The following is a 25,513-nucleotide window of genomic DNA, read 5'->3' as shown; positions in this document are numbered from 1 at the left end:
CTAGCATGTAGGAGAGGAACCCCCCCCAGACCTCAGAGACAGACAGAGAGACCTTAACAGATGGCTCTCAGAAGCCAGCTGGGTGTCCTGTAAATTAAATCACTTCTGACGCCATCCATCCAGAGCAGGGCCGCATGATTCCAGAGGCTCAGGATCACAGACTATAAGGCACCTCTACCACTGTGAACACCAGTCACATGGCCATAGGTCCCAATGGTCAGGGCTCCCTGAGCTCACTTAATTTGCTAGAGGGGCTCACAGAGCATTTGGCTTGCTAGGTCACTGGTTTATTATAAAATGAAAAGCCAGAAGGAAGAGATACAGAAGGCACGTGGGCACGGAGCCTCCATGTATTCGTTCTCTAAGGACCCTCTCTCCCAGACCCTCCACCTGTTTACCAACAGCCTCCCGTGGGGGTCCGATGGGGGGCTTCATTACACAGGTATGACTGACCGAGAATCACTGGTCATTGATGACTTTTCTTTCCTTGGAAATCAGAAGGTGGAACTGAAAGTTTCAGCCCAAGATTCATGCCTGACTTTCTGGCAGCCATCTCCCACCCTCTGGTGCCTTCCTTAATCTACCTTCAGGATCACACGTGGAGGAGATGTGCTTATTATCAATAACAAGGAACCCCCCACCCCTGGGTTTCACCTTCATGGCTCTGAAGTCATTTCAGGAACCAAGCACAAGAGACCAGGTGTCACGACAAAAGATGGTCCCATTCCTCTCCACACTCAGGAGATGCCGAGAGTTTGGGAGCTCAATGCCAGAAATGGGGTTGAAGCCCAAGTATCAATTCCTTATCATAACATGCCCATGTTTCCACCTGTCTTTGTGTACAATCTTCGTTTCTCTGAACAGAAGATCTTGGCCTCCTCCAAGTTATATTCGAGTTCTTTAAGACACAGGCATGAGCACAGTCAGCTATGGAGGCAGATGACAAGGACTTGTCAAGAAGTATTTGGTTACAATATTAAACCATTAATAAAAATTTAAAAACATAAAGAATATTGTTGGGGGTAGAGAAAGCAGTTTTCTTGAGGCTGGGAGTATGAATTGACCTGCCAGCGTCCATATCCAGGGGAGAAGCAATTACAGAAGCCAGAACTCCCACCTCCTGCATCCCAAAAAGAACTTTGGTCCATACTCCTAAAGGGGTAAATGTTAATTAAGTAAGATGACGAGAGGGCTCTGAACTCCGATTCCACCAGGACCCAAAGCGTCTGTCACCAGGAATCTTGTTTTTATACCATCCCTGAAAGGGAGGTGAATCTGGAAAACACCAGAGGAAGCCAGGCGCTGTTTCTCTGATCTGAGAGAGAGAGTGAAAAAGAAAGATGCTTGCAAGGAATGTCAGGTGAAGGTATGACTTAGAAAGGAAATGACGGTATGACCGTAGGAAAAAGAAAAATGGACAAAAAAATATGTAGATAAAGATACAAAGGGATAAATATAAAGGCAGCCCATATCTGCGACCTTGGGAGAACTACTACAGTTTCCAATGGAGGGAGTGGGGACACAGAACTCTGGTGGTGGGAGGGGTGTGGAATTATACCCCTGTTATCTTATAATCTTGTAAATCAATATTAAATCACTAGTAATAATAATAAGAAGAAAGCAGGTTTCTCTTGGGGTTGTTTTTGTCTGCTGTCTTTAACCGAAGCACCAGCAAGGGGCTACATGGAACTCTCTTGAGAAGACCTGCCCTGCTCCAGACACCTGGGCAAAGTCACGGGCCCACCCTCAGGACACACTTCAAAGGTGAAGTCCAGGTGAGCCCCCACCAGCGTGCTGTTGGACCTCTGGACAGTGACCAGAAGCTCCCCTGCACCCCCTTGTCAGGTGGGATGAAGGTGGGAGCCTGGGCTTCCACATTTCCCAGCAGGTGTGAGCCTTCTCAGGATGGGGTCCAGAAGCCCAGGAAAGGCCATCTGATCCCACCCAGAGGTAGTGAGGTAAGTCCACCTGCCAGGGAGTATGACACAGCCTGATCAACTTGATCCCACCCTGATCAACATGAAGGGGGGTGGGAGGTGGCACATCTGGTTAAGTGCACAGTACCCTACACAAGGACCTAGGTCCAAGCCCCCAGTCCCCACCTGCAAGGGGGAAGCTTCAGAAGCAGTGAAGCAGGGCTGCAGGTGTCTCTCTCTCTCTCCCTCTCACCCTGCTGTTTGTTCATGTCAGTCATCTAGCAAGAAGGCACACAGACCAAAGGACACAAGACACACCCTGTGTGTCCCTAGGATGAGCTCCGTCCTAGTTTATTCAGAATTGCATGAGAACCACAAGGTAGCATTTGCTGCTGGGAGACAAGCATCTCACTAAAGCCAAACCCGTTAGCTAGTAGTCCGGAAGTTTCTGGTATTTGTAGTTTGTCCTCTGAGTCACCAGATATCTCACTGTGACTGATGCCACAATCACGATGTTTAGAGCAAGGACCGTGAAGGCAAACAGATGCAGACTGTTGAAAGGTAGATTCTGAGTTCCTTCTGCGTTGGCTGGATGCTGAACTTCTGCATTAGAAACAAGGCAGAAATCATGTGGCTTCATAGAATTCCACACATGTTCACATCTCCACAAAGCCTATCTGTCTCATGTGTGAGTTAATATATAGCCTGTAAGTGCAGCATACCGAAAGAGTTGTCAAACTCAAATCCACAGGTTTGTGTTTGACTTCAAGTTGCTCTTTATTTATGCGATGGATAAATTAGCTCAGTTGCGGGAGTCAGGTGGTGGCGCAGCGGGTTAAGCACACGTGGCGCAAAGCACAAGGACTGGCTTAAGGATCCCAGTTCAAGCCCCAGATCCCCACCTGCAGGGGAGTCACTTTGCAGGCAGTGAAGCAGGTCTACAGGTGTCTGTCTTTCTCTCCTCCTCTCTGTCTTCCCCTCCTCTCTCCATTTCTCTCTGTCCTATCCAACAACAATGACATCAATAACCCCAACAATGTTAAACAACAAGGCCAACAAAAGGGAAAATAAATAAATTTTTTTTAAAAAAAATTACCTCAGTTCCCTGGTGTAATGTGAAAAACCTGTGAAACTGAAGCACTATAGTGAAAGAGAAATACAGATTCATTTATCAATGGTCATTACGTCACCCCAGTGTGAATATTAATTTCATCAGTGGGGAAATAGTCTCTTCTTCTGAAACAGGCAAAGAATGTGTTCCTAGTATATGATATTTCTACAACGCTCAGAATTTTAATTAATTTCAAGCTAATAACCATAGAAGCCTCGTGCAAGTCTTTTTCATGAGTGTTTACTTTTTTAATATTCTGCTTCCTCTTTGCATCTCTTTTTTAAAATATTTTTATTTATCTATTATTGGACAGAAACAGAGACATTGAGGGGGGAGGGGAAGGAAAAGAGGGAGAGAAAAAGAAAGATAGCTGCAGCCCTGCTTCACCATTTGCTTAGTTCTTTATTTAACTAGTGATTTAATATTGATTTACAAAATTGTCAGATAAGAGGGGGATAATTCCACCCTTTCCCACCGCTGAGTTCTCTGTCCTCATTGTCTCCACTGGAAACTTCCGGAGTTCTCCCCAGGTCACAGATGTGGGTTGACTTCATTTCTTTAACTATCTGTCTATATTTAAATATATTTGCGCATTTTTATGGTCCTGACTTTTCTTCCTAAGTCACACCTATTACTTCTAAATGTCCTTTCTACCACCTCCCCCCACTTTTTTTTTTTTTCTTTCTCTCTCACCTTTCTGGAGTTCAGAGCTTCTGGTCATCTCCCACTAACATTTACCCCTCTGGGAGTATACACATAGATTTTTAAATGAAACTTATATGCTGTTATAAAGTAAGATGACTTCCATAAAATAAACTCAAATGATTTTGACTCTTCAACCCTTACTTGCTTGATAAGGAAAATATTCAAGCAGTATTTGGTGAGCCTTGAGGTGTTCACAGATCATGAAGTTGCTTTTTTTTTTTCTTACCTGAATTTCCACCTGAAGTCCGATCCCTTTTCAGACGAATGGGTCCCATGACAGAATCCATCTTCCATTTGTAGGAAGATATATCTCGCTTCCTCCTGGAGAGACAGCCCTGGCTGCATCGAGACTGGGGGTCTCTACTGTCACAGATCAACACCTTGCACTGCAGGTACACGGAGCCTAGGTGTCTCAAGAATTTGAAGGCATTAAACTGGAATCTTCCATGGTGTTCCAGTAAAGGGTACACCTTGCAAGTCTCATCTCGGGCACATCTGGAACAGAATTGGTGACACTTTCATTTGGAGGTTTGGTCCTCTCAGTCGTGAAAGGAGACGTTAAACAGTTTTCTTTCAACTTATTTGTGATCCAAAAAAATCTCGAAAGATGTCATTAGAGGGCCAGGCAGTAGCACAGCAGGTTAAGCGCACATGGCGCAAAGCACAAGGACCGGCATAAGGATCCCTGTTTAAGCCATGAAGCACGTCTACAGGTATCTGTCTTTCTTTCCCTCCTCTCTTGATTTCTCTCTGTCCTATCCAACAACAACAATAACAATGACAACAACAACAATAACAAGGCCAACAAAAAGGAAAAAAATAGCATCCAGTAGCAGTGGATTCATAGTGCAAGCACCAACCCCCAGCGATAACCATGGAGGAAAGAAAGAAAGAGAGAGAGAGAGAGAGAGAGAGAGAGGGATGGAAGGAATGAAAGGAGAAAGAAAAAGAGAAAGATCTCATTAGCACAGACTACAGAGTTAATGACTATGAACCTGATTCCTGGGTGAAGTAACAAAGCTCTCCAGTTCTAAAACCCTTGGTCCATGTGAACTCAATAGAAAATCAATACTGGGGCTGGAGGAGGGGGCAGGCCTTGGAGCACCTAGTTGAGTGCACATGTTACGATGAGCAGGGACCTGGGTTCAAGCCCCCAGCCCACACCTGCAGAGGTAAAGCTTCGTGAGTAGTGAAGCAGGGCTCCGGGTATCTCTGTCTCTCTCCCTCTCTCTCTCTCCCCAGCTCTCTTGATTTCTCTCTGTCTCTATCCAGTAAATAAATAAAACATTTTTAAAAGAAATTAAATCAATGCTGGGGGCCAGCTAATAGTGCACCTGGTTGAGTGCACACATTACCAAGCACAAGGACCTAGGTTCAAGCCCCCAGTCACCATTTGCAGGGAGAAAGCAGTAAAGTAGTGCTGTAGCCATCTCTTTCTCCTTCTTTATTTCCCTTTTCCCTCTTGCTTTCTCCCTGTCTCTCTCCAATAAAATAAAAATCAAGTAATACTTTTTTTAAAAAGAGAACATCAGTACTGAAATACTATATTTCACACATTCACCTCACTTTACATACTTAAAATACTTTCTATGTGTATGTCATTTTTTTTTCTTACCAGAGCACTGCTCAGCTCTAGTTTACGGTGGTGCAGGGGACTGAACCTTGGACTTTAGAGCTTTAGGCCTGAAAGTCTCTTTGCATAACCAGTGTGCTATCTGCCACCACCAGAATTACTGACATAATTAAAATCCATAATCTTTTTGAAAATATGGAAGATTTATTTTCAAAAAAGAACAGTTCCTTTTTCCAAGAATGTCATGAATGTTTTATGGCTTACATTTTGTTTATAGTCTAAAGATGAAAACCTATGAAATAATCCTCTATATTTTTGCAAAAGAAAAAGAAAGAAAAATGAACAGCATGTGGAAAAAGCAACAAGACAAAGCCATCTTGAAAAATTTTGCAAATGTAAATCCTAATGGATATAGAATGTGATCATCAAAATTTTTTTTTCTTTAATCATTATCATCGTTCTTCTGACCAGAGCACTGCTCAGCTTTGGCTTGTGGCCACACTAGAGCCATGAACATGAACATGAAAGTCTACCGCAGAAAACCACTGTGCTGTTTCGCTGGAGGGTGGGTGGATGGGTGGGTTGCTTGGTTGGTTGGTTTGGTTTTGGCCAGAGCACCACTCAGCTCTGGCTCCTGGTGATGCTTCTGATCAAACCTAGGACCTCTTGTACAGGTCCTGTGTACTACATCTTTGCTGTGTTCTTGCTTTACCGTAAGGTCATTATATCTGGGGCCTGTGAAATAGCTCACGTAGGTAGTGCGTTGCTTCATGATATGCATGACCCAGGCTTGATCCCAGCCCCTACCACATTGGAGGAAGTTTCCTTGTTATGCTCTCTCTCTCTGTCTGTCTGTCTCTCTCTCTCTCTCTTCCTCCACCTGTCGGCAGCTATATTTTTAAAATAATTAAAACAAACCCATTAAATGTCAGAGTCATTCAGGGAGAGAGCACAGTGGTGGTGTACAGGAGTTGCCTGTGAGAATTCCCAAGTTCAGTCCCTGGCACCACCAATGGCCAGAGCTAGTCTGTAACAACAACAATAACAAAATCTAGCATCGTAGTACTGCAAAAATTATATACGTGAATTCCACGTGCATACACACAAAATCATAACTTTATTCAGGTCGGTAGTAATCCTCAGAAAAGACTGTCCGTCATACATACCCACTGTTGATGAGGTCATAGGTTACGGATGCAAAGTCGGAGGTGGGAGAGGCTCTGCAGGTGTCAAGAAACACCACCAAATTCGGGTCTGAGGTGTGCAGACTGACTTGAACAAACAGAAGCTGGTTCAAATCCACATAGTAGGGGGACTCCGGCAAGGGCTTGTCGAATGAGTCCGACTCAAACAGAGCCATGCTTGTGTTGTATCGGCCCAGCCCGCTCTGGTTCTGAATGACGTCGTCCTGTGCCACATACATAATCTCCACGGTGGAGTTGTGCTCCATTTCACACTTGACAATGATCTGCAGACGCTTCTGACGGGTGATCACCTCAGACACCGGGGATGCCGAGAAGGTGATTATGTTGGTGTAAATCATTGAGTGGTCTTCCACCTGCAGAGAAGGCGAAATTCAGAGTCTCGCTTTAAGTCACTGAGAGCACGGATGGGTGACCCAGTTCCCCTGAATCACATAACAACAACTTTCATATCAGAATACCATCAGCTAGAAATACAATCATTTTTTTTTAAATTCAGAAACATTCTGGAGTACAGTGAAAGAGTGTGAGATGAGAGGTGTCACTTGGATTTGGAAAACTTACGACATGACACAAGTGTTTTTCAGGGGGCTGGGTGGCGGTGCCCCTGGTTGAACGCACCTGCTCTAGGGCCTGCCTTCAAGCCCCTAGTCCCCACAAGCAGGGGGAAAGCTTTACGAGTAGTGGAGCAGTATTGCAGGTGTCTCCCTGTGTCTCTATCTCCCCCTTCTCAATTTCTGGCTATCTTTATCCAATAAATAAAAATAATGTTAAAAGATTTGATTTTTTTTCAGTTTTGTTAGAAAACACTTTAAATGCTCGGTTCCAGCAGTCAAGGGAAGTGGTCTCGAGTGAAGAGCACCCAGTTGACATACATAAGGCCCGGGTTCACGCCCCAGCACCACCATGTGGCAGAGTTGAGCAGTCCTCTAAGCTGTTCTCTCCCTCCCTCTCATAAAAATAAACAAAGCATCTTTATTTTTAGATGAAAATAATATCTATCACATGAGTTTTCAGCGTCTTCTGCCTCGCGAGAATGATGACTACACCTTAGTGACTCTAGAAACGAGTACACCAGTTTGACCGGGTTTTGTTGCTGCTGTTGTTTTGTTGTTTGCCTGACCGCCTCTAAGTCAGCTTATGGTGGTGCTGGGAACTGATCCTCAGACTCCTGGTGCCTCAGACACAAAGTGCTGGGAAACTGTGCAGATGCAGTCACAGCCGCCATGTTGTCCCCTCAGGAAATTGTCAATTCCCCCCCAATAGTTGGAGTGCTTTGTTTACTCCTCCCCCTTCCCATCCCTATGAGAGCTATTATCCTATCCTGGAGTGCTTTGTTTATTCCTCCCTCTTCCCATTATCCTATCCCCGAGTGCCTTGTTTCCTAACCAATCACATCCCAACTTTCTCCCATAAAAGCCCTTCTTCTTCCGCCCCTAGCTCTCTTGCCTGCTTTTCATTCTCAGTGAATTTTTGCTAGCTCCACGTGGCCCGAACTGCTGTGCTCTCACACAACTCTGAGGTGCCCTCGCAAATAAAGAATTGCGTTCCCTCTCCGATCCGATCTCTCCTCTCTCTCCTCTGCTTCGCAGCCCGACAACAAAGGACATTTTCCATACCCACTACATTATCATTCCCCTGCAAGTCGACATTTGTGTGAAGAAAATCTGCCCTTTCTTAACGTGGATTCATCCACTGAAATCCAGAAGTTATTGGCTGAAGCAACCAGAAAGCACTGTTGACACTGTCAGCAAAACCCTTGGAATTTGACAAAGCCCAGCCACTGGGGTCTCCTGATACCTTTCTTATTGTGCCACATCCATCAAGAGGAATATAAAATTCCACGACACTTGTTACTTGGGGTCTGCAAGCTGGGTCACTTAGTTGGAGTTCATCCCCTCTATAGTTCAGTGATTCCAGGTAGGATTTACTTATGATGGCTATCATCTTGTCAGAAGAGCAAGTTAAAGATGCTGTCCAAAAAAGAAAGTTAAAAAAACAAAAGGATGATTATGGTTGTGTCGGGAACTTTAGGTCTTAGAAAGGAAAGTGTGCAGGAGGATACAGAAAAACGCATCTTGCTCTAACCCATAATTAGAAACCCACCAGAGCAGAGAAGTTGATTCACATTATGCAATGTTCAGTGACCTTGTCTGCAGCTAGACTCTGCATATCTAGTATTTTTTTTCATTGTGCTTTTGCAGAAGGCTTTCAGGCAAATGGCCCCTGTCTTCTGCAGAAATGTTTTTCAGGTACATAAAACAATTCATTTCCCCTTGTGTGAAGCAACGCACACCAGTGGGCTCTGAGCTCCAGTGTCTGAGTATGTCCAAAGCGCAGGTGGCAGATTTGAGATCAGAGATAACCGCAGGGTAGCTAGAAGGTAAGAATCAGTTTCCATGCACACAGTTTTCAGAGAGCTCAAAATAGCCAAGACACAGGACTTACTAGTGTTGACATTTTCTACGTAAATAGATGTGTAGGTAGCCGAGAAGCCTCGGTAGGAGTTGGCATAATCCGTAGAGAGCACAACAGTCAAGGAGTTGGAGGAGGACTCGAAGGTGGGTGTCGCTTGGCCACACACTTTCCCAATCAGGCCAGAGGTGGTGGACGAGCCGTCGTAGATGGCAATGAAGTCAAACCTACAGTGATCGTCCACCTCCAGGCTAGAGAAGTCGGGCATCTGGTGAGAAATCTCCTTTTCCGTTTCCTAGACTCCCAATAATCCCAACTGTAGACGATCAAGGATTGTTTTCTTTCCCCCTTCCAATAGTAGCTCAGATTTCTGAGGTCAAGCCAAAGTCTTTGCTAATCCCCAGTGCAGTAATACTGCCATGTATATTCCTTTATAAAATAATCCCTCTATGGGCCCGTGGTGGTACTCCCAGTTAAACACACATGTTATAGTGCTCAAGGACCCAGGTTCGAACCCCCGGTCCCCACCTGCAGGGGAAAAGCTTCATGAGTTTGATAAAACAGGGCTGCAGGTGTCTCTCTGTCTCTCTCCCTCTCTATCTCCCCCTTCCTTCTAAATTTCTGGCTGTCTCTAGCCAATAAATAAACAAAGATGACAAATCTTGTAAGAAAATAAAATAATCCCTTTATAAAATAACTCTTTACCAAGTGCCCATCTGACAGGGAGCTACACGTGATAACTGATCTTCCTCACAGACCCCGCCTGCCAAGTGAACACACTGCGTTGGCTCCAGCAGGAGAAATGGACCTCCCCCCTGCCCGCCCCGGTACTTACAAAATCTCTTTGAAGTTTAACTGTATCTTGTATCCCTTCTTCACTTGTAGGTACCACACACAATAGGCCGGTTCGGGATGTGGACTTGGGTAATTGGGACTGGAGAAGGAACCTTCCAGAGAGTCCAGGTAGCCACCACAGTCTGGAATAGCTGCAAGGAAGGCCAGCGTGACCAAGCACGGAGATCAAGACAGCAACTCTTCAAATGCCCTTGGGTTGTGCGTGTGGTTTAAAAGCTCCCCCCTAGGGGATATGGGACTCTGGTGGTGGGAATTGCATGGCACTGTACCCATCTTCTACCATATTCTTGTCAATCATCATTAAATCACTAATAAAGACAAGTCTCCCCCTGAGTTTGATTCCAGCTGCCTCTTTTGCAGGTATAGATACCAGTAATAGATACTCAAGATTTTACTCTTCGATCACTGGATATCCAGCTCACGTGCTACAGGGCACGGAGAGAATCTTCATACTACTGCCAAATTAATAATACTACACTCTCACTGTAGGGTCTGCCCCAGCTGTGGAAACCTTCCCAAAGCAGGCTGAAAATATGCTCAGCCGAAGACCAGCCGTTGAGGCTCTTCCTCACCGAGCCTCTGTGTGTCGCCCATTCCCATTGGCCACTCACTGCAACTGACCTGCTCCCTTCTTCCCATATCACCTTGGGCTGGGGCTTCCTGCAGACTTGGATCTCCTCCACTGATGCCCAGCTCCCCGCCCTTATCTCATTCATCCAAAGCTCAGCTCCAGCACAGCCCTCATGAAGTCACCTGGCCCCTGGCCCCTCCGTTCCCTAGAAGTAAACAGCTGGGCGAGTGAAACTTGGAGAAAAAAATGTAAAGAGTCTTTTTTTTTTTTTTTTGGCATGGGGTGGGGAATAAACCATTTATATATTGGCTCAAGCAAAGGGTGTGTGTCAGGTAGTGGCTTGAAGAATGCCTTGGGGGAAGGTGGCCTGAACCTGGCCTGGGAAACCTTGACTGCTCTCCTCTGTAGAGGTGTGGGGGCACTCGGGAATTTATGGCTTAAACAGGAGGGTGACACGATCATCTCTTGGCCTCAAAAAGCAAAGCGGCTTGGAGTTTTGCCCATGAGTCTACTTGCAGAAGTTCTCAGCATTCTGCTTTGAGTGACATTGGAATCTGGGTTTCATAGCCTCTGCCTGAAAGAGCAGACGTGAGATCAGCGACTCTGAGCATGGGGGCGGTGGGGGTGCACCCAGGAGGGCATAACAGCACCCTGCACAGTGACTTGGCTTCAAGCCCTACACCCCCACATAGAAAGCTGAGAGGGAGCTTCCTGAGTGATGAAGCAGGGCAAGAGATGTCTCTCTCTCTCCCTAGTTTCTCTTCTACTCTCTCATTTTAATATTTATTTATGTATTGTTGGATAGAGACAGAGAGAAACTGAAAGGGGAGGGGGAGGTAGAGAAGGAGAGAGACAGAGGGACACCGCAGCCCTGCTTCATCACTCATGAAGCTTCCCCCCTGCAGGAGGCGACCAGGGACTTGAACCTGGGTCCTGGGGCACTATAATATATATGCTTAAACAGGTGTGCAACTGCCTGGCCCCTCTCCCCTTCTTCTCTCAGTTTATCTCTGTCCCTATCAGAAGGAAAAAAGAAAGAAAGAAATGGAGCCGCGACCAATGGATTCATTGCACTGACACCAAACACCAGTGAGAACCCTAGTGGCAGTTATTATTATTTTTGCCCCCAGGGGCTCAGTGCCTGCACTATGACTCCACTGCCCTAGTGGCTATTTTTCCGTTGTATTGGCTAGAAGAGAGAGAAATTGAGAGGGAAGTATGAAATAAGGAGAGAGAAAAGTAGACACCTGCAGACCCGCTTCACTATCCGTGAAGCAGTCTTGCTTCAAGTGTTGAACGGGGCCTTGAACCCAGGTCCTTGCCCTTCGGGCTATGTGCACTTAACATGGTACACCAGCAGTTGTCCCAGCCTCCCCCCTTTTATTATTAAGAGAGAAATTCTGAGCGTGAGTTCTGGAGATGATCCGTAGCCAGCATCTCCTGGAATACTGCTGCACAAGGAAATTCTACAGTCCCCACCCAAACCTAGTGAATCAAACCAAAGGGCCAAGTGTTCCTCAAGGCCTTTCTAAGGACCTTGGGGTGGTTACTACATGAGTTGAACATGGTCTCTGCTTTGACTTCTGACACAGGCTACCTCAGCGTTGATCACCTCATCCACCCCATCCATCCATCTGCCTCACCTGGGAGCAGGGGAGAGAGGCAAATTCATGATCTCCACCTCAAGCCGTGATTCCATGAATCTGCTTTCCCAAGCTCTCCATTGCCCAAGCTGTCTCATGCACACAACGTAGAGAATCACTGCTCCCACAGAGAGAGACCTCTCAGAGGTGGTGGAGACAGCTCCCCTCAACCCAGGCAGAAGACGGCGCAAACTTCTGAGCTCACAGGACAAACGGCGGTGCACTTACAGGTGTCGGGAGAGAAGAAGTAGTAGAAGATGAAGACCATTCGCGGCACCCGGGCTGAGTCCGTGACTATCTGGATCGCCATCGTGTGGGAGGATGGTTGGTACACAGGGACGAAGTCGCTCTTACTGCAGACTTTCCCTAGCAGTGCCCCCTTGGTGGAGTTTCCTTCAAAGACCTTAATGTGCTCACGTTCACAGCTTGCATCTGGGTCCAGTCTGCAAACAGAACCCCGTGGGTGGCTGGAGAGGGGCTTCTAGCAAAGGAGCGAGGGGGACTCACAGAGCCAGGCCAGCTCTCGTTGGCATGGCAGCTGGCAAAGTGCTGACACATCATTTCTCATTTCAGTCTCTGCTAGACTCACCACCCAACACCCCCATCCCACCCCACCCCACCCCAACCCCCATCAACACCAAAGTTCAGATTGTCCGTCTCTTGTGGGCTCGGGGAGGTGAGCGGTTGGGCCAATGACTGGACCAAGGAGTTGGGAAGGTGGGCCTGCGACGCAGGGGTCTTTCCTCCTCCCCCCTTTTTCCATCTCTTCTGCTCCCCAGGCCCCTGCGCATGCCCAGGGTATGTGGACCCTTCTTATTTAAAGTTGGTCTCCAATAGCAGGGAGATCAAAGGTATTACCCCCCAGAGGGATAAAGAATAGGAAAGCTTTTGAGAGATGGGGATTGGATATGGAGCTCTGGGGGTGGGATTTGTGTGGAATTGTACTCCTCTTATCCTTGGTCTTGTCAATATTTCCATTTTATAAATAAGTGAAAAATAAATTTTAAAAAATAAATAAATAAAGTTGGTCTCCTGTGATGCTTGAAACCCAAGACAGTAGAAAAGTGAAGGAATTTCTCCACAGCTGCTTGGCTCAAGGTTAACTAAAACAGAGGAAAGCATCTTCCTAGGTGTTCCTTCTCATTTTTTTTATTTTATTTATTTATTGGATAGAGACAGCCAGAAATTGAGAGGAAAGGAGCTGACAGAGAGGGAGAGAGACAAGACACCTGCAATACTGCTTCACCACTCACAAACCTTTCCCCCTGCAGGTGGGAACCAAGGGCTCGAACCTGGGTCCTTGTGACATGTGTGTCTGACCAGGTGTGCCACCACCCAGTCCCCCAGCTTTTTTGCTTGTTTGTTTTTTTGTTTTTACTGGAGCACAAGTCAGCTCTGGTCAAGATGGTGTAGGGGGATTGAACCTGAAACCAGAGCCACGGGCATCAGAGTCTCTTTGCATAACCATTATGCTATCTACCTCTGAGACAGGACCAGAAGGTGGAAGAGGAAGAAGAGAAAGAGGAGGAGGAGGGGGAGGTGGAGGAGAGGAAGGAGGAGGAGAACATCACTCTGCCATGTGTGCTGCCAAAGGCTGAAGATCAGGGACTTACGTCTGGGTGACATGGCTACGCCACCTCCCAGGATTCCATGGTCTCATCTTAAGAAGTGGCAGTCCGGGGAGTTATTGTATTGCACCAAAATGAAAGACTCTGGGGTGGGTGTAAGGGACAGGGGTTGGTGGGGCAGGCGGTGGGGGGGAGTTCAAGTCCTGGAACAGGATGGCAGAGGACCTAGTGGGGGTTGTATTATCATGTGGAAAACTGAGAAATGTTATGCATTACAAACTATTGTATTTACTGTCATCTGTAAAACATAAATCTTCCAATAAAGAAAAAAAAGAATGTTAAAAAAAAAAAAAAGCAGCAGTCCAGGATTTCAGTTTTCTACCATTTTGATGTTGTTTCTCCAAATGCCCTCAGAAGACAAAGGTATGAGGTGGAGGTAGGTCGCATAGTAGTTCTGCAAAGAAACTCTCGTGCCTGAGGCTCTAAATCCCAGATTCAATCTCACGCACCACCGTAAACCAAAGCTGAGCAATGCTAATCTTGCCAAACCAAGTAAGGACTACAAAAGCTGGATAAGGGCAAGAGACCAGAACACTTCAATGATGGCTCTTTTGTTCATTACCAAATCACCCCATCACCCAGGGCCCTAGTCAGGGAGTCCTGGGATTCCCACACAGACATGATGGGCCTAGACCTCTAACGGATCCCTCTCTCCACTGTCACTGGTCATCTCCATCAGGAACAACACAGTGGACCCCTTTGGGGGCCCCTTTAGGACCTTGCCCCCCTATGAGGATCAACAATGGTACGGACAGCCTCATTCCCGAAAGGGAGGTTGGGCTGATTAAACTCTGCCACTTGAGGAGGACAGGTCCTGTAATGAGCATAGCCTGGAATGTTCCTAGCCATGACCACAGACTGCGAGCTCAGACCTACAGGGATGCAGAGGTTACACAGGCTCCTGTGACAAATATGGGCCCCAGATCAAATAAATGGGGTTTATAATTAACAGTATTTATATACTTTTCCCATATTTGGGAGCTACTCTCTGCCCTGATCCAGCTTTCTAGTCCTATCCCCAACTATGACACCATATCCCCAGACAATACCTTTGGTCCATCTGCATGTTAACTGTGGGGCTCGGACAAAACCTAGTAAAGTCCTGAGCCCCTCGGAATAGACCTAAAAATAGACCTACTAGCTTTTTCCAAAATTGAGACCCCAAATTTCATCTGCTATTTTCTTATCGTTAGGTTTCTGCTTATTTATTCTGCTTTATATTTTAGTGCTTTTTCAGCCACCGAGTAGCAAGTACTACCATAACGCCAAGTACTACCATAACGCCAACCTGACTTCCCCGAGCAGACGATTTCACCAATGTGTCCTGGAGCCGCACCTCCCCAGACCCCTGCCCCACTAGGAAAAGGGAGAGAGAGGCTGGAAGTATGGATCAACCTGCCAACACCCATGTCCAGAGGAGAAGCAATTATAGAAGCCAGACCTTCCACCTCCCACTTTCTGCTCCCCAAAATGATCCTGGGTCCATATTCCCAGAGTGATAAAGAATAGGAAAGCTTTCAAGAGAGGGGATGGGATACAGTCTGGTGGTGGGAACTGTGTGAAATTGTACCCCTCTTATCCTATGGTTCTCTCAATATTTCCATTTTATAAATAAAGAACTTAGAATTCTAAAAACACACACACACAAAGCTTGAAATGACAGAAGAAAAACCACAAGGGTAAACAAACTTGACTTCTGTTTTTTAAAAAAATATTTAATTCGTTTCTCTTAATGAGAGAGATATAGAGAGAAGGATAAAGAGTAGGAGAGAGAGAGAGAGCACATCACTCAGCTCTGTCTGATGGTGGTGCTGGGGGTTCAACCTGTAATCTCAGAGTCTGAAGCATGAAAGCCTTTTTACAGAATCAATGATGCTGTCTCCCCAACCCCCAAACATACACTTAACTATTTCCACCTTAGCTATCTGCTGTCTGTCTCTGAAGGAGTGACCGCCCCCCCCTTTCCTGCTATTTTCTGGTCTGTATGGCAGGATGCCACAACCCACTTCACAGTACAACACAAAGCATGAAGCATGTCTGAGCATGAAGCTTGATCTTCCGAGCATGAAGCACCTAGCACACAAAGTGTGCAGAAACTGTGAGCTCGGGAGTCAGGCGGTGGCACGGTGGGTTAAGCGCACATGGTGCAAAGCGCAAGGAGCTGCAGTAGGACCCCCTGCAGTTCGAGCCCCCAGCTCCCTACCTGGAGAGGAGTTGCTCCACAGGCGGTGAAGCAGGTCTGCAGGTGTCTTTCTCTCCCCCTCTCTGTCGTCCCGCCCCCTCCATTTCTCTCTGTCCTATCTAACAACAACGACATCAATAACAACAATAATAACTACAACAACAGTAAGAAGACAAAAAGGGCAACAAAAGGGAAAATAAATAAATAAATAAATAATTTTAAAAAAAAGAAACTGTGAGCTCTTCGTCTGCCCTTTCCTCTTCCCACACTTGCCTCTCTTATGCCTTCTTTTTATAGAGCAAGGGCAGGTAATTTCTTTTTTTATATATAGACTTATTTATTTTCTCTTTTGTTACCCTTGTTGTTTTTTTGTTGTAGTTATTATTGTTGTTGTTATTGAGGTCATCATTGTTGGATAGGACAGAGAGAAATGGAGAGAGGAGGGGAAGACAGAGAGGGGGAGAGAAAGATAGACACCTGCAGACCTGCTTCACCACCTGTGAAGCGACTCCCCTGCAGGTGGGGATTTGCACTTGGTGCCACGTGCACTTAACCCACTGCGTTACTGTCCAACTCCCTGGCAGGTAGTTTCTTAGTAGCACCACCACCATACCAGGAAGTTGAAAAGTCCCTCCACACCCCCTTTGACACCGAGAGATGAAGGAAAGGCCAGTTTGAGAACCAAAGCCCGGTTTCTGTGGCTTAAGAGCTCTGGTTCTCAAAGTGTAGAAGCAGCACCTGGGAATGTGAGCCCGTGCAGATTCCTGGGTTCCACACACCCCTCCTCAAACAGAGACTCAGGACAGACCCTGTCATTGTGCTTGGTGACTTTAGCCTAGTTTTTTTAGTCTAGCCTGTTTTTTTTATTTATGTACACTCCGTGTTAAAGGCTACAGTTGAACAGACAAGGACCAGCAGAACTTCAGTTACACGTGTGTGAAATATAACAAATGACTCTTATGACTTCTTAATTTTATGCTCAGCAGAGGCAGTTTTACATGGAGGGATAGAAATAGCTTCGTGGATAGTGTGCTGCTCTGCCATGTGCTCAGCTGAGGTTTGAGCCTGGCCCCCACTGCACTGAAGGAAGCCTTAATGCTGTGCCCTCATCTCTCTCTCTCTCTCTCTCTCTCTCTCTCTCTCTGCCTCTGTCTCTCTATCTCCTTCTATCTTTAAAAGAGAGAGGAGGAGGGAAAAAGCCACAATACCACTTTAATAGAGTGCCTCTGGGGATCAAACAGGGAGCCTCGGGCTTGCAAGTCACATACTCTGCCAGTGGAGCTATTTCCCAGTTGCATCAATGACTTCCTCGTACCCACATCAAGAGGCAGTGGCTTATTCTCAGCCACTTATTCTTACACTCACAGTTACACTTATTCTCTAGTGTGTATGAAGAGGAATTTTCTTAGACATTTCCTTTGTATCATTTAATACATGTGTTCATTTCTGTTTGAAATAATAGTAATAAACTATAATTAGGGGCCGGGTGGTAGCGCATCTGGTTGAGCGCACATGTTACAATGCACAAAGACGTGGGTTTGAGCCCCCAGTTCCCAGCTGCAGGGGGAAAGCTTTGTGAGTGGTGAAGAAAGGCTGCAGGTGTCTCTCCGTCACTCTCTCTCTCTCTCTAGCTCCCTCTACTCTCTCAATTTCTCGCTACCTCTATCCAATAAATAAAAGGAAAAAATAAATAATTATACATCAACATAAATGATGTATTTTATTTTAAAATGAATCTTCTTTTTATTTCCTTTTGGGGCTGTATGAGGCAGCACGGGGCCTTGCACATAGACAAGTCTGCTGTTCCGTTTGTTTGTTTGTTTGTTTGTTTGTTTGTTTTGTTTTTACCAGAGCACTGCTAAGTTCTGGTTTATGGTGGTGTGGGGGATTGAACCTGAGACACTGAAGCCTCAGGCTTGAGAATCTCTTTGTGTAACCATTCTGCCATTCGTCTACCCCTGACGAGGCTGCTGTTCCAAGATGACTTGTTCCAAGATGACTTGTTCTTCATTTTTTTAAATTTCAAATAGAGAGAAGCCACCAGAGATGTAGAAGGACGCCACACAGCCCTAGTCTCCTATGTCACCATAGTCTCCTGTGGTCCCAGGCTATGAAGCCGCCCCCACAGGGGCAGAACACCTGCCACGTGAGCACCCTGCCACGTAAGCACCCTCCTGGCCCCACCTTTCCCCCGCCCCAATATGATACTTTGGAATAAAGCCCTGGATTTAAGCATAGGCAATGGCACCAGCAAATGGGCTCCTCTTCCTAGTTTCGCCATTATCTTAGAGAGATAGAGAAAAGAGGGGACGAGACAGGCATCACCAGCCCACCAGCCCTGCAGCTCCCCAGGGAACATTCCTGGTGCTGCCTTGTAGACTCCGGACTCAGAGCTGAGCCTCCCGAACAACCAGCTGTGTGCTCTGCTAGGTGAGCTGTCTCCCAGCCCAGCAAGCACTCTTTAAAAAACTCCAAAGACTGAAATTGTACACCTGAAATCTTAACAATTTTTCAAGCAGCATCAAATCACTCATCAAAAGGGTTTTTTGTTGTTTTTGTTTGTTTTGCCTCCAAGGTTATTGCTGGAGCTCAGTGGCTGCACTCGAATCCACTGCTCCTGGAGCCTGTTTTTTCCTTTTTGTTGCCCTTGTTGCTATTGTTGTTGTCGTTGTTGTTGTTGTCGATGTTGTTGGATAAGACAGAGAGAAATCAAGAGAGAAGGGGAAGACAGAGAGGGGGAGAGAAAGACAGATACCTGTGGACCTGCTTCACCGCCTGTGAAATGAACCCCTGCAAGTGGGGAGCCGGGGGCTCGAACCGGGATCCTTACATGGAGCTTTGCACCATGTGTTGCTTAACCCACTGCTTAACTCCGCCCCCCAAAAGGGTTGTGTTTTTGTTCGTTTTTTAAAGAAATTTATCCTTTAGGAGTTAAAAACTAAAATAAAAATAGTCATACTCACTAAGCAGGTTCATGGAAACAAAATATGTGCAGTGTACAGATATGCCAGTCAGTCACACTACGGGGCCAGGAGGTGGTGCACCTGGTTAAGCACACACATTATAGTGCTCAAGGACCCAGGTTCAAGCCCCTACCCCCCACCCGCTAGGAGAAAGCTTCATGAGGGGTGAAGCAGGGCTGCAGGTGTCTCTGTCTCCCTTCCCTCTGTCTAATAATAAATAAATAAAAACATTTTTTAAATAATCACATTAGCACTTGATTAACAAGCCCCTATGAGATCTGCTTCAAGGAGGATAATAATGAGGGACCATGCCTTTCCTGAGTCTTCTCCAGTATTTAGGTGAACAATGGGCTCTGCTTTTGTGTTTACTGTCTTTGTTTCATATGCGTAGTCACTGAATTCAAACATCCAAACATCGCCATAAGTTCCTTAAGAAAATAAAACTTTATTGGTTGGTGGGGTTAAAAATAAAATCCTAGGGGGCTGGGCGGTGACGCAGTGAGTTAAGGGCAGGTGGCGCAAAGCGCAAGGACCTGTGGAAGGATCCCGGTTCGAGCCCCCGGCTCCCCACCGGCAGGGAGGTCGCTTCACAGGCGGTGAAGCAGGTCTGCAGGTGTCTGTCTTTCTCTCCTCCTCTCTGTCTTCCCCTCCTTTCTCCATTTCTCTCTGTCCTATCTAACAAAGATGACATCAGTAACAACAACAATAATAACTACAACAGCAATGAAAAACAACAAGGGCAACAGGAAAAAAAATAGCCTCCAGGAGCAGTGGATTCATCGTAGTGTAGGCACCGAGCCCCAGTGATAACCTTGGAGGGAAAGAAAAAAAAGAAAGAGAGAGAGAGAGAGAGAGAGAGAGAGAGAGAGAAAGGAAGGGAAAGGAAGGGAAAGGAAGAGAAAGGAAGGGAAGGGGAGGGGAGGGGAGGGGGAGGGGAGGGGGAGGGAAGAAAATCCTGGTTAAGTGCACAAAGTACAGTGCACAAGAGCCCAGGTTCAAGCCCCCAGTCCCTGCCCGCAGGAAGAGAGCTTCATGAGTGAAGCAGTAGTGCTGCAGAGGCCTCTCTCTCTCCCTCTCTCTCTCTCTTTCCCTCTCTCCCCCACTCCACATATCTTCTTCCCTCTCAATTTCTTGGTATCCAAAATATAAATATATATATATATATAATAAAATTCAGGAGCTATTTTTAAAAAATAGTTTTTAAAAAAAAAAATCCTCAGAGTGTGAGCATTCAGGGGGGCACCTGGCTGAGTGCGAGGAGCCAAGTTCAAATCCCCACTCCCCACCTGCATGAGGGAAGCTTAATGAGTAGTGGATGAAGTAGGTTTACAGATCTCTCTCTCTCTCTCTCTCTCTCTCTCTCTCTGTCTCCCTACCTCCCCCTACCTCTCAATTTCTCTCTGTCCTGTATATTAAAAAGAAAGAAAGAAAAAGAAAGAAAAAGAAAGAGGGAAAATGACCACCAGGAACAGTGACTCACCATGCAGGCACCAAGCCTCAGTGATAACCCTGGAGGCAATAAATTATTATAATGGTTACTATTATTATGTATGTTATTTATTATATCTGGGGGGCGGACAGGGGTGCACCTGCAGGTTAGGGGCACATAAGACAAAGCACAAGGACCCAAGCAAGGATCTCATTTTGAGCCCCCGGTTCCCCACCTGCAAGGGGGTCGTTTCACAATCGGTGAAGCAGGTCTACAGGTGTCTTTCTCTCCCTCTCTCTGTCTTCCCCTTCTCTCTTCATTTCTCTTTGACCTATCTTTCTCTCCCCCTCTCTGTCTTCCCCTCCTTTCTCCATTTCTCTTTGACCTACCCAATTAAAAAAAAAAATAGAAAAAAAACAGCCACCAGGAGCAGTGGATTCATAGTGCAGGTACTGAGCCCCAGTGATAACCCCGGAGGTAATAATAATAAGTAATGATTATAATTTATAATGTGGGTGGTATGAATTATTATAAGCAGTGGAAGAAGAAGGAGAAGAATTTTTAAAATCCACAGAGCTCTCCCAGTGCTGATTTCACCAACCCTGCTGGGCCCTGACAGAAGTTTATCCTTACTGGAAATAGGTGAAGATGAGCCGGACACTTTTGTCTTCTTTTCCTTCGATGGTCCAGGTGCAGTCCTCACTGGGGTTGAGCTGCAGGATCATGGTTTTATGGACTTCGGACTGGCTGGAGCCTCCCAGGCTGGCGGTGCAGGTTGCTTTGCCTGGGGGGAGACCAAGATGAGCGTGTGACTCAGCCCGCAGCACCCCTCCCCAGCTGTGTGTCACTCCCCTGTATCTCTGTCTCTCAGTGTGCATGAAACCTTGGTACAGGCACAGTGAAATCACACAGACTCGATGCCCCAGTTCTGCAATTGTGCATGTGTGTGTGTGTGTGTGTGTGTGTGAGAGAGAGAGAGAGAGAGAGAGAGAGAGAACACAGCTCTGATGTCTTATCACAGCCGTTATCACTAATCTCATAAGATATATACTCAACTCCAAATCAACGCAAAAGCTTTTTTAAATCTATAAGTCAACATTGTTGAATTCTAACATGTATATGTAACTTAGTATTCGATTTTAAAAAATACAGTTTAAAAAATTCAATTTAGGGAGTTGGGCTATAGCGCAGCGGGTTAAGCGCAGGTGGCGCAAAGCACAAGGACCGGCATAAGGATCCCGGTTCGAAGCCCGGCTCCCCACCTGCAGGGGAGTCGCTTCACAGGCGGTGAAGCAGGTAGCAGGTGTCTATCTTTCTCTCTCCTCCTCTCTGTCTTCCCCTCCTCTCTCCATTTCTCTCTGTCCTATCCAACAATGACAACAACAATAATAACTACAACAATAAGACAACAAGGGCAACAAAAGGGAATAAATAAATAAAATAAATATTTTAAAAAAAGATTTTGAAAAAAAAATTCAATTTAGGGAGTCAGGCTGTAGCGCAGTGGGTTAAGCACACATAGCACAAAACACAAAGACCGGCATAAGGATCCTGGTTCGAGCCCCGGCTCCCCACCTGCAGGGGAGTCACTTCACAGGTGATGAAGTAGGTCTGCAGGTGTCTGTCTTTCTCTCCCCTTCTCTGTCTTCCCCTTCTCTTTCCATTTCTCTCTGCCCTATCCAACAATGACGACAACAATATTAACTACAACAATAAAACAACAAGGGCAACAAAAGGGAATAAATAAATAAATAAAATAAATATTTAAAAAATTCAACTTAAAAAAATAAACTTGAGTTAAAAGATTTAAATTCAATTTTTAAAAGGTTTTTTTTAAAAAAAAACCTTTCCATCTACAATCTATGAAGAACTTATATAAGAACTTATATTATTTTAATAATTAAAATACAAAAAAGTTATTAAAAGGAGACAAAGGAGTAAAGCAGATATTTCTCCAAAGGTGACATAAATAACCAATTAACAAACATATAGAGAGCTATCAGAACATCACTGGTCCCTGAGGGGAAAGAGAAGAACCAAAACCGGTATGAGACGCCACTTCACTCTAATTAGGATGGAAGAAGCAAAATAGTGATCAAAAGGAGAAATAGCAAGTGTTGGCAAAGGCATGGAGAATCTGGAAGTGTACACCCTGCTCAGGGGAACAGAGAATGAGGCAGCCACCGGGCAAACATCTGGCACCTGCTCCAGGTCAAGCAGAGTTGCCATCTTTCAGCAGTTCCACTTCCAGCTGTGCTTACGAACCAGTGGACATGCTCGTTCTCAACAAAACACGTACACCAGTGTCCACAGCAGCGTCAGCCACGGAAACTTCCAGGGAGAGACAATGCCAACATCCATCCTCTGATGAGGAAATGCAGTCTGTCTCTACAGTGGAGTGTTACTCAGTAATAAAGGCAAAGTTCTAATACGTAGTCCAACATAGGTGGGCTGTATACACGTTAGGCTAAGGGGGGAATCACGTGTTGTAGAATTTCATTTCCAGGCAATGTCCGAAATTAATCAGCCAGTAGAGAATAGATTGGTGGGTGTCCTGGCCAATCAGTAATGGTTGACCAGTTAGTTCTGTGCATAAACTAGAAAGTACTAAGTTGTACCTTTTTTTTTTTTTTTTTTTTTTTTTGCCTCCAGGCTTATTGCTGGGACTCGGTGCCTGCACTACGAATCCACTGCTCCTGGAGGCCATTTTTAACCTTTTGTTGCCCTTGTTGTTATTGTTATTGTTCCCATTGATGTTGTTGCTGTTGGATAGAACAGAGAGAAAGCGAGAGAGGAGGGGAGACAGAGAGGGGGAGAGAAAGACAGACACCCGCAGACCTGCTTCACCGCCTGTGAAGTGACTCCCCTGCAGGTGGGGAGCCAGGGGCTGGAACCAGGATCCTTACTCCTTGAGCTTTATGCCATGTGTGCTTAACCCGCTGTGCTACCGCCCGACCCCTTAAGTTGTACATTTTTAAAGTGTGACTTTTTTATGCTATGCTTATTTTCTCTCTCTCTCTCTCTCTCTCTCTCTCTCCTCTCTCCCTCCCTCTCTCTCTCTTTCTCACCAGAACACTGATCAGTTCTAACTTATGGTGGTGTGGGGGATTGAACCTGGAACTTTGAAGCCTCAGGCATGAGAGTCTCTTTATGTAATTATTATGCTAGCTACCCCCCACTCACTAATTATATCTCAATAAAACTGTCTCTTTTTAAAGAAGAAAGAGAAAAGAAAGATATGACATCAGAAACTATAATTTGATATGAAAAAAATAACCAAATATTTTTTCTAATGGAAATTAAGAATTAGGGGCAAAGCTTTCTTTCTTTCTTTCTTTTTTCTCATCTCTGCCTGTTGAGTGATAATTCTTATAACTCTGGTCTCTCTTTATCCCCCCCAACAATAACTATTTATCTTACATTTTTAGCAAAATAATTTCAAAATGTAAAGACAGAGCAAAGTGTATGATCTTACCACTCAGAACATATTATCATTGAAGATTTCCTGTCAATGTCTCTAGATCCTTTCCTTTCCTCTTCTACTTGCAAATATTTTAATGCTCAAATGTATCTACACAAAACACTTTGATAGTGTACAATTTTTTTCTTTTTTTTTTTTTTTTTTTTTGCCTCCATGGTAATTTAGTTATTGCTGGGGTTCGGTGCCTGCACTACGAGTCCAATGCTCTTTGAGGCCATTTTTGTTGTTGTTGTTATTGTTATAGGACAGAGAGAAATTGAGAGAGAAGAGGAAGAAAGAGAGAGAAAGATAGACATCTGCAGACCTGCTTAACCACTTGTGAATTGATCCCCTGTAGGTGGGGAGCCAGGGGCTTGAGCTGGGATCCTTGCACCGGTCCTTGTGCTTTGTACTATGTGCGCTTAACCTGGTGTGTCACTGCCCAGCCCCTGGTAGTGTACATTACAAATTTAAGGTTCTTTTATTTTGTTCCCCCCTCTCTTAAAGTAGATTCTACTCACCCTTCTTTCTTTTTTTTTTTTTTGCCTCCATGGTTATTGCAGGGGCTCAGTGCCTACACCATGAATCCACTGCTCCTGGAGGCCATTTTTCCCCCCTTTTGTTGCCCTTGTTGTTGTAGCCTTGTTTTGGTTATTATTGTTGTTGTTGATACCATTTGTTGTTGGATAGGACAGAGAAAAATGGAGAGAGGAGGGCAAGACAGAGAGGGAGAGAGAAAGACACCTGCAGACCTGCTTCACCGCCTGTGAAGCGACTCCCCTGCAGGTGGGGAGCCGGGGACTCCAATCAGGGGCTCTAACTGGGATCCTTACACCAGAATTCTTACACCGGGATCCTAACACCGGTCCTTGTACTTTGCGCCACAGGCGCTTAACCCATTGCGCTACCGCCCGACCCCCTCTAGTCACCTTTCTTATAGCTTAGATTTATTTTTAGGAAGCTGCTGAAGAGGAGTCCTTTTTATGGATCCATCAACTCACAGAGTAAGTGATGAACCTTTGTACTGCTTTCGACAGTTACATAAAGCTACAGGGTTTTTTTTTTTTTTCTATTCATTTGTTTGCCTGATTTAGTTTGCTTTTTACATTTTTGTGGGTTTTTGTTGTTGATATTGGTTTGTTTGTTTTATTTTTGTTTTCCAGAGCACTGCTGATCTCCAGTTTATTGTGGTATGTGGGATTGAACCTGGGACTCAAAGCCTTAGACAAGAATGCCTTTTGCAGAACCATTGTGCTATATCTTACACATGCGTTGTACGTGAATCTGTGCACCTTCAAGCTTATTCCCTAAATAATAATTCTTGGTTCTAAAATAGCAGGGTAAAGTTCTTTCTATTTTTATACTTGCTTTTTTTTTTTTTTTTTTTTTGTCATTGCAGGGACTTCACCACTCAAGGCTGACTTTTACAGATTGAAGAGACAGAGGCAAATAAGAGGCAAACAGAGACGGTGACGGAAACCACACACAGAAGCTTCCTTCAATGTCGTGGGGACTAGGGTCACACCTGGGTCACAAGCATGGTGAAATAGCGCACTACCCAAGACAGCTATTTTGCAGACACTTTTTAAGTATAGTGTCATAAGGGCCTGAAAAAAAGCCTTAATATTGGCGTAGAGTCCCATCAAGAGCACATAAATAAATATTCTTTGTGTGAGGGCAAGAACAGAAGCTGAAATATGCACAAGTTCAGCAGAGGACAAATAAGGAGGCCCCTCCTATTTTGACCCCAAGAACTCTGGTCTCACTTGTTCTCTTACCTTCAGACCCAATGAGATTCATCTGGGCCAAAGGCCCCTCCATGAAAAGCATCAGAAGGACCAACCTTCTCACAGCCTCCAT

General features: G+C 45.4%; 1 protein-coding gene across 1 annotated transcript; it reads right to left on the bottom strand.

Annotated features, from left to right (window-relative positions):
* Positions 1–2,346: 2,346 nt before the first annotated feature.
* CUZD1 (CUB and zona pellucida like domains 1) lies at positions 2,347–25,513 on the bottom strand. Its single transcript, XM_007519666.1, has 9 exons — positions 25,432–25,513; positions 20,827–20,977; positions 12,220–12,434; positions 9,758–9,908; positions 8,956–9,173; positions 8,308–8,480; positions 6,472–6,863; positions 3,959–4,227; positions 2,347–2,519 (listed from the first exon to the last, which is right to left on the bottom strand). The coding sequence occupies exons 1-9, from the start codon at positions 25,511–25,513 to the stop codon at positions 2,347–2,349; spliced, it is 1,824 nt and encodes a 607-aa protein (XP_007519728.1).

This window comes from Erinaceus europaeus, chromosome 14 (genome assembly GCF_950295315.1).
Source record: "Erinaceus europaeus chromosome 14, mEriEur2.1, whole genome shotgun sequence".
NCBI classification, from domain to species: domain Eukaryota; kingdom Metazoa; phylum Chordata; class Mammalia; order Eulipotyphla; family Erinaceidae; genus Erinaceus; species Erinaceus europaeus.
This window is presented reverse-complemented; position numbering and strand designations above follow the sequence as displayed.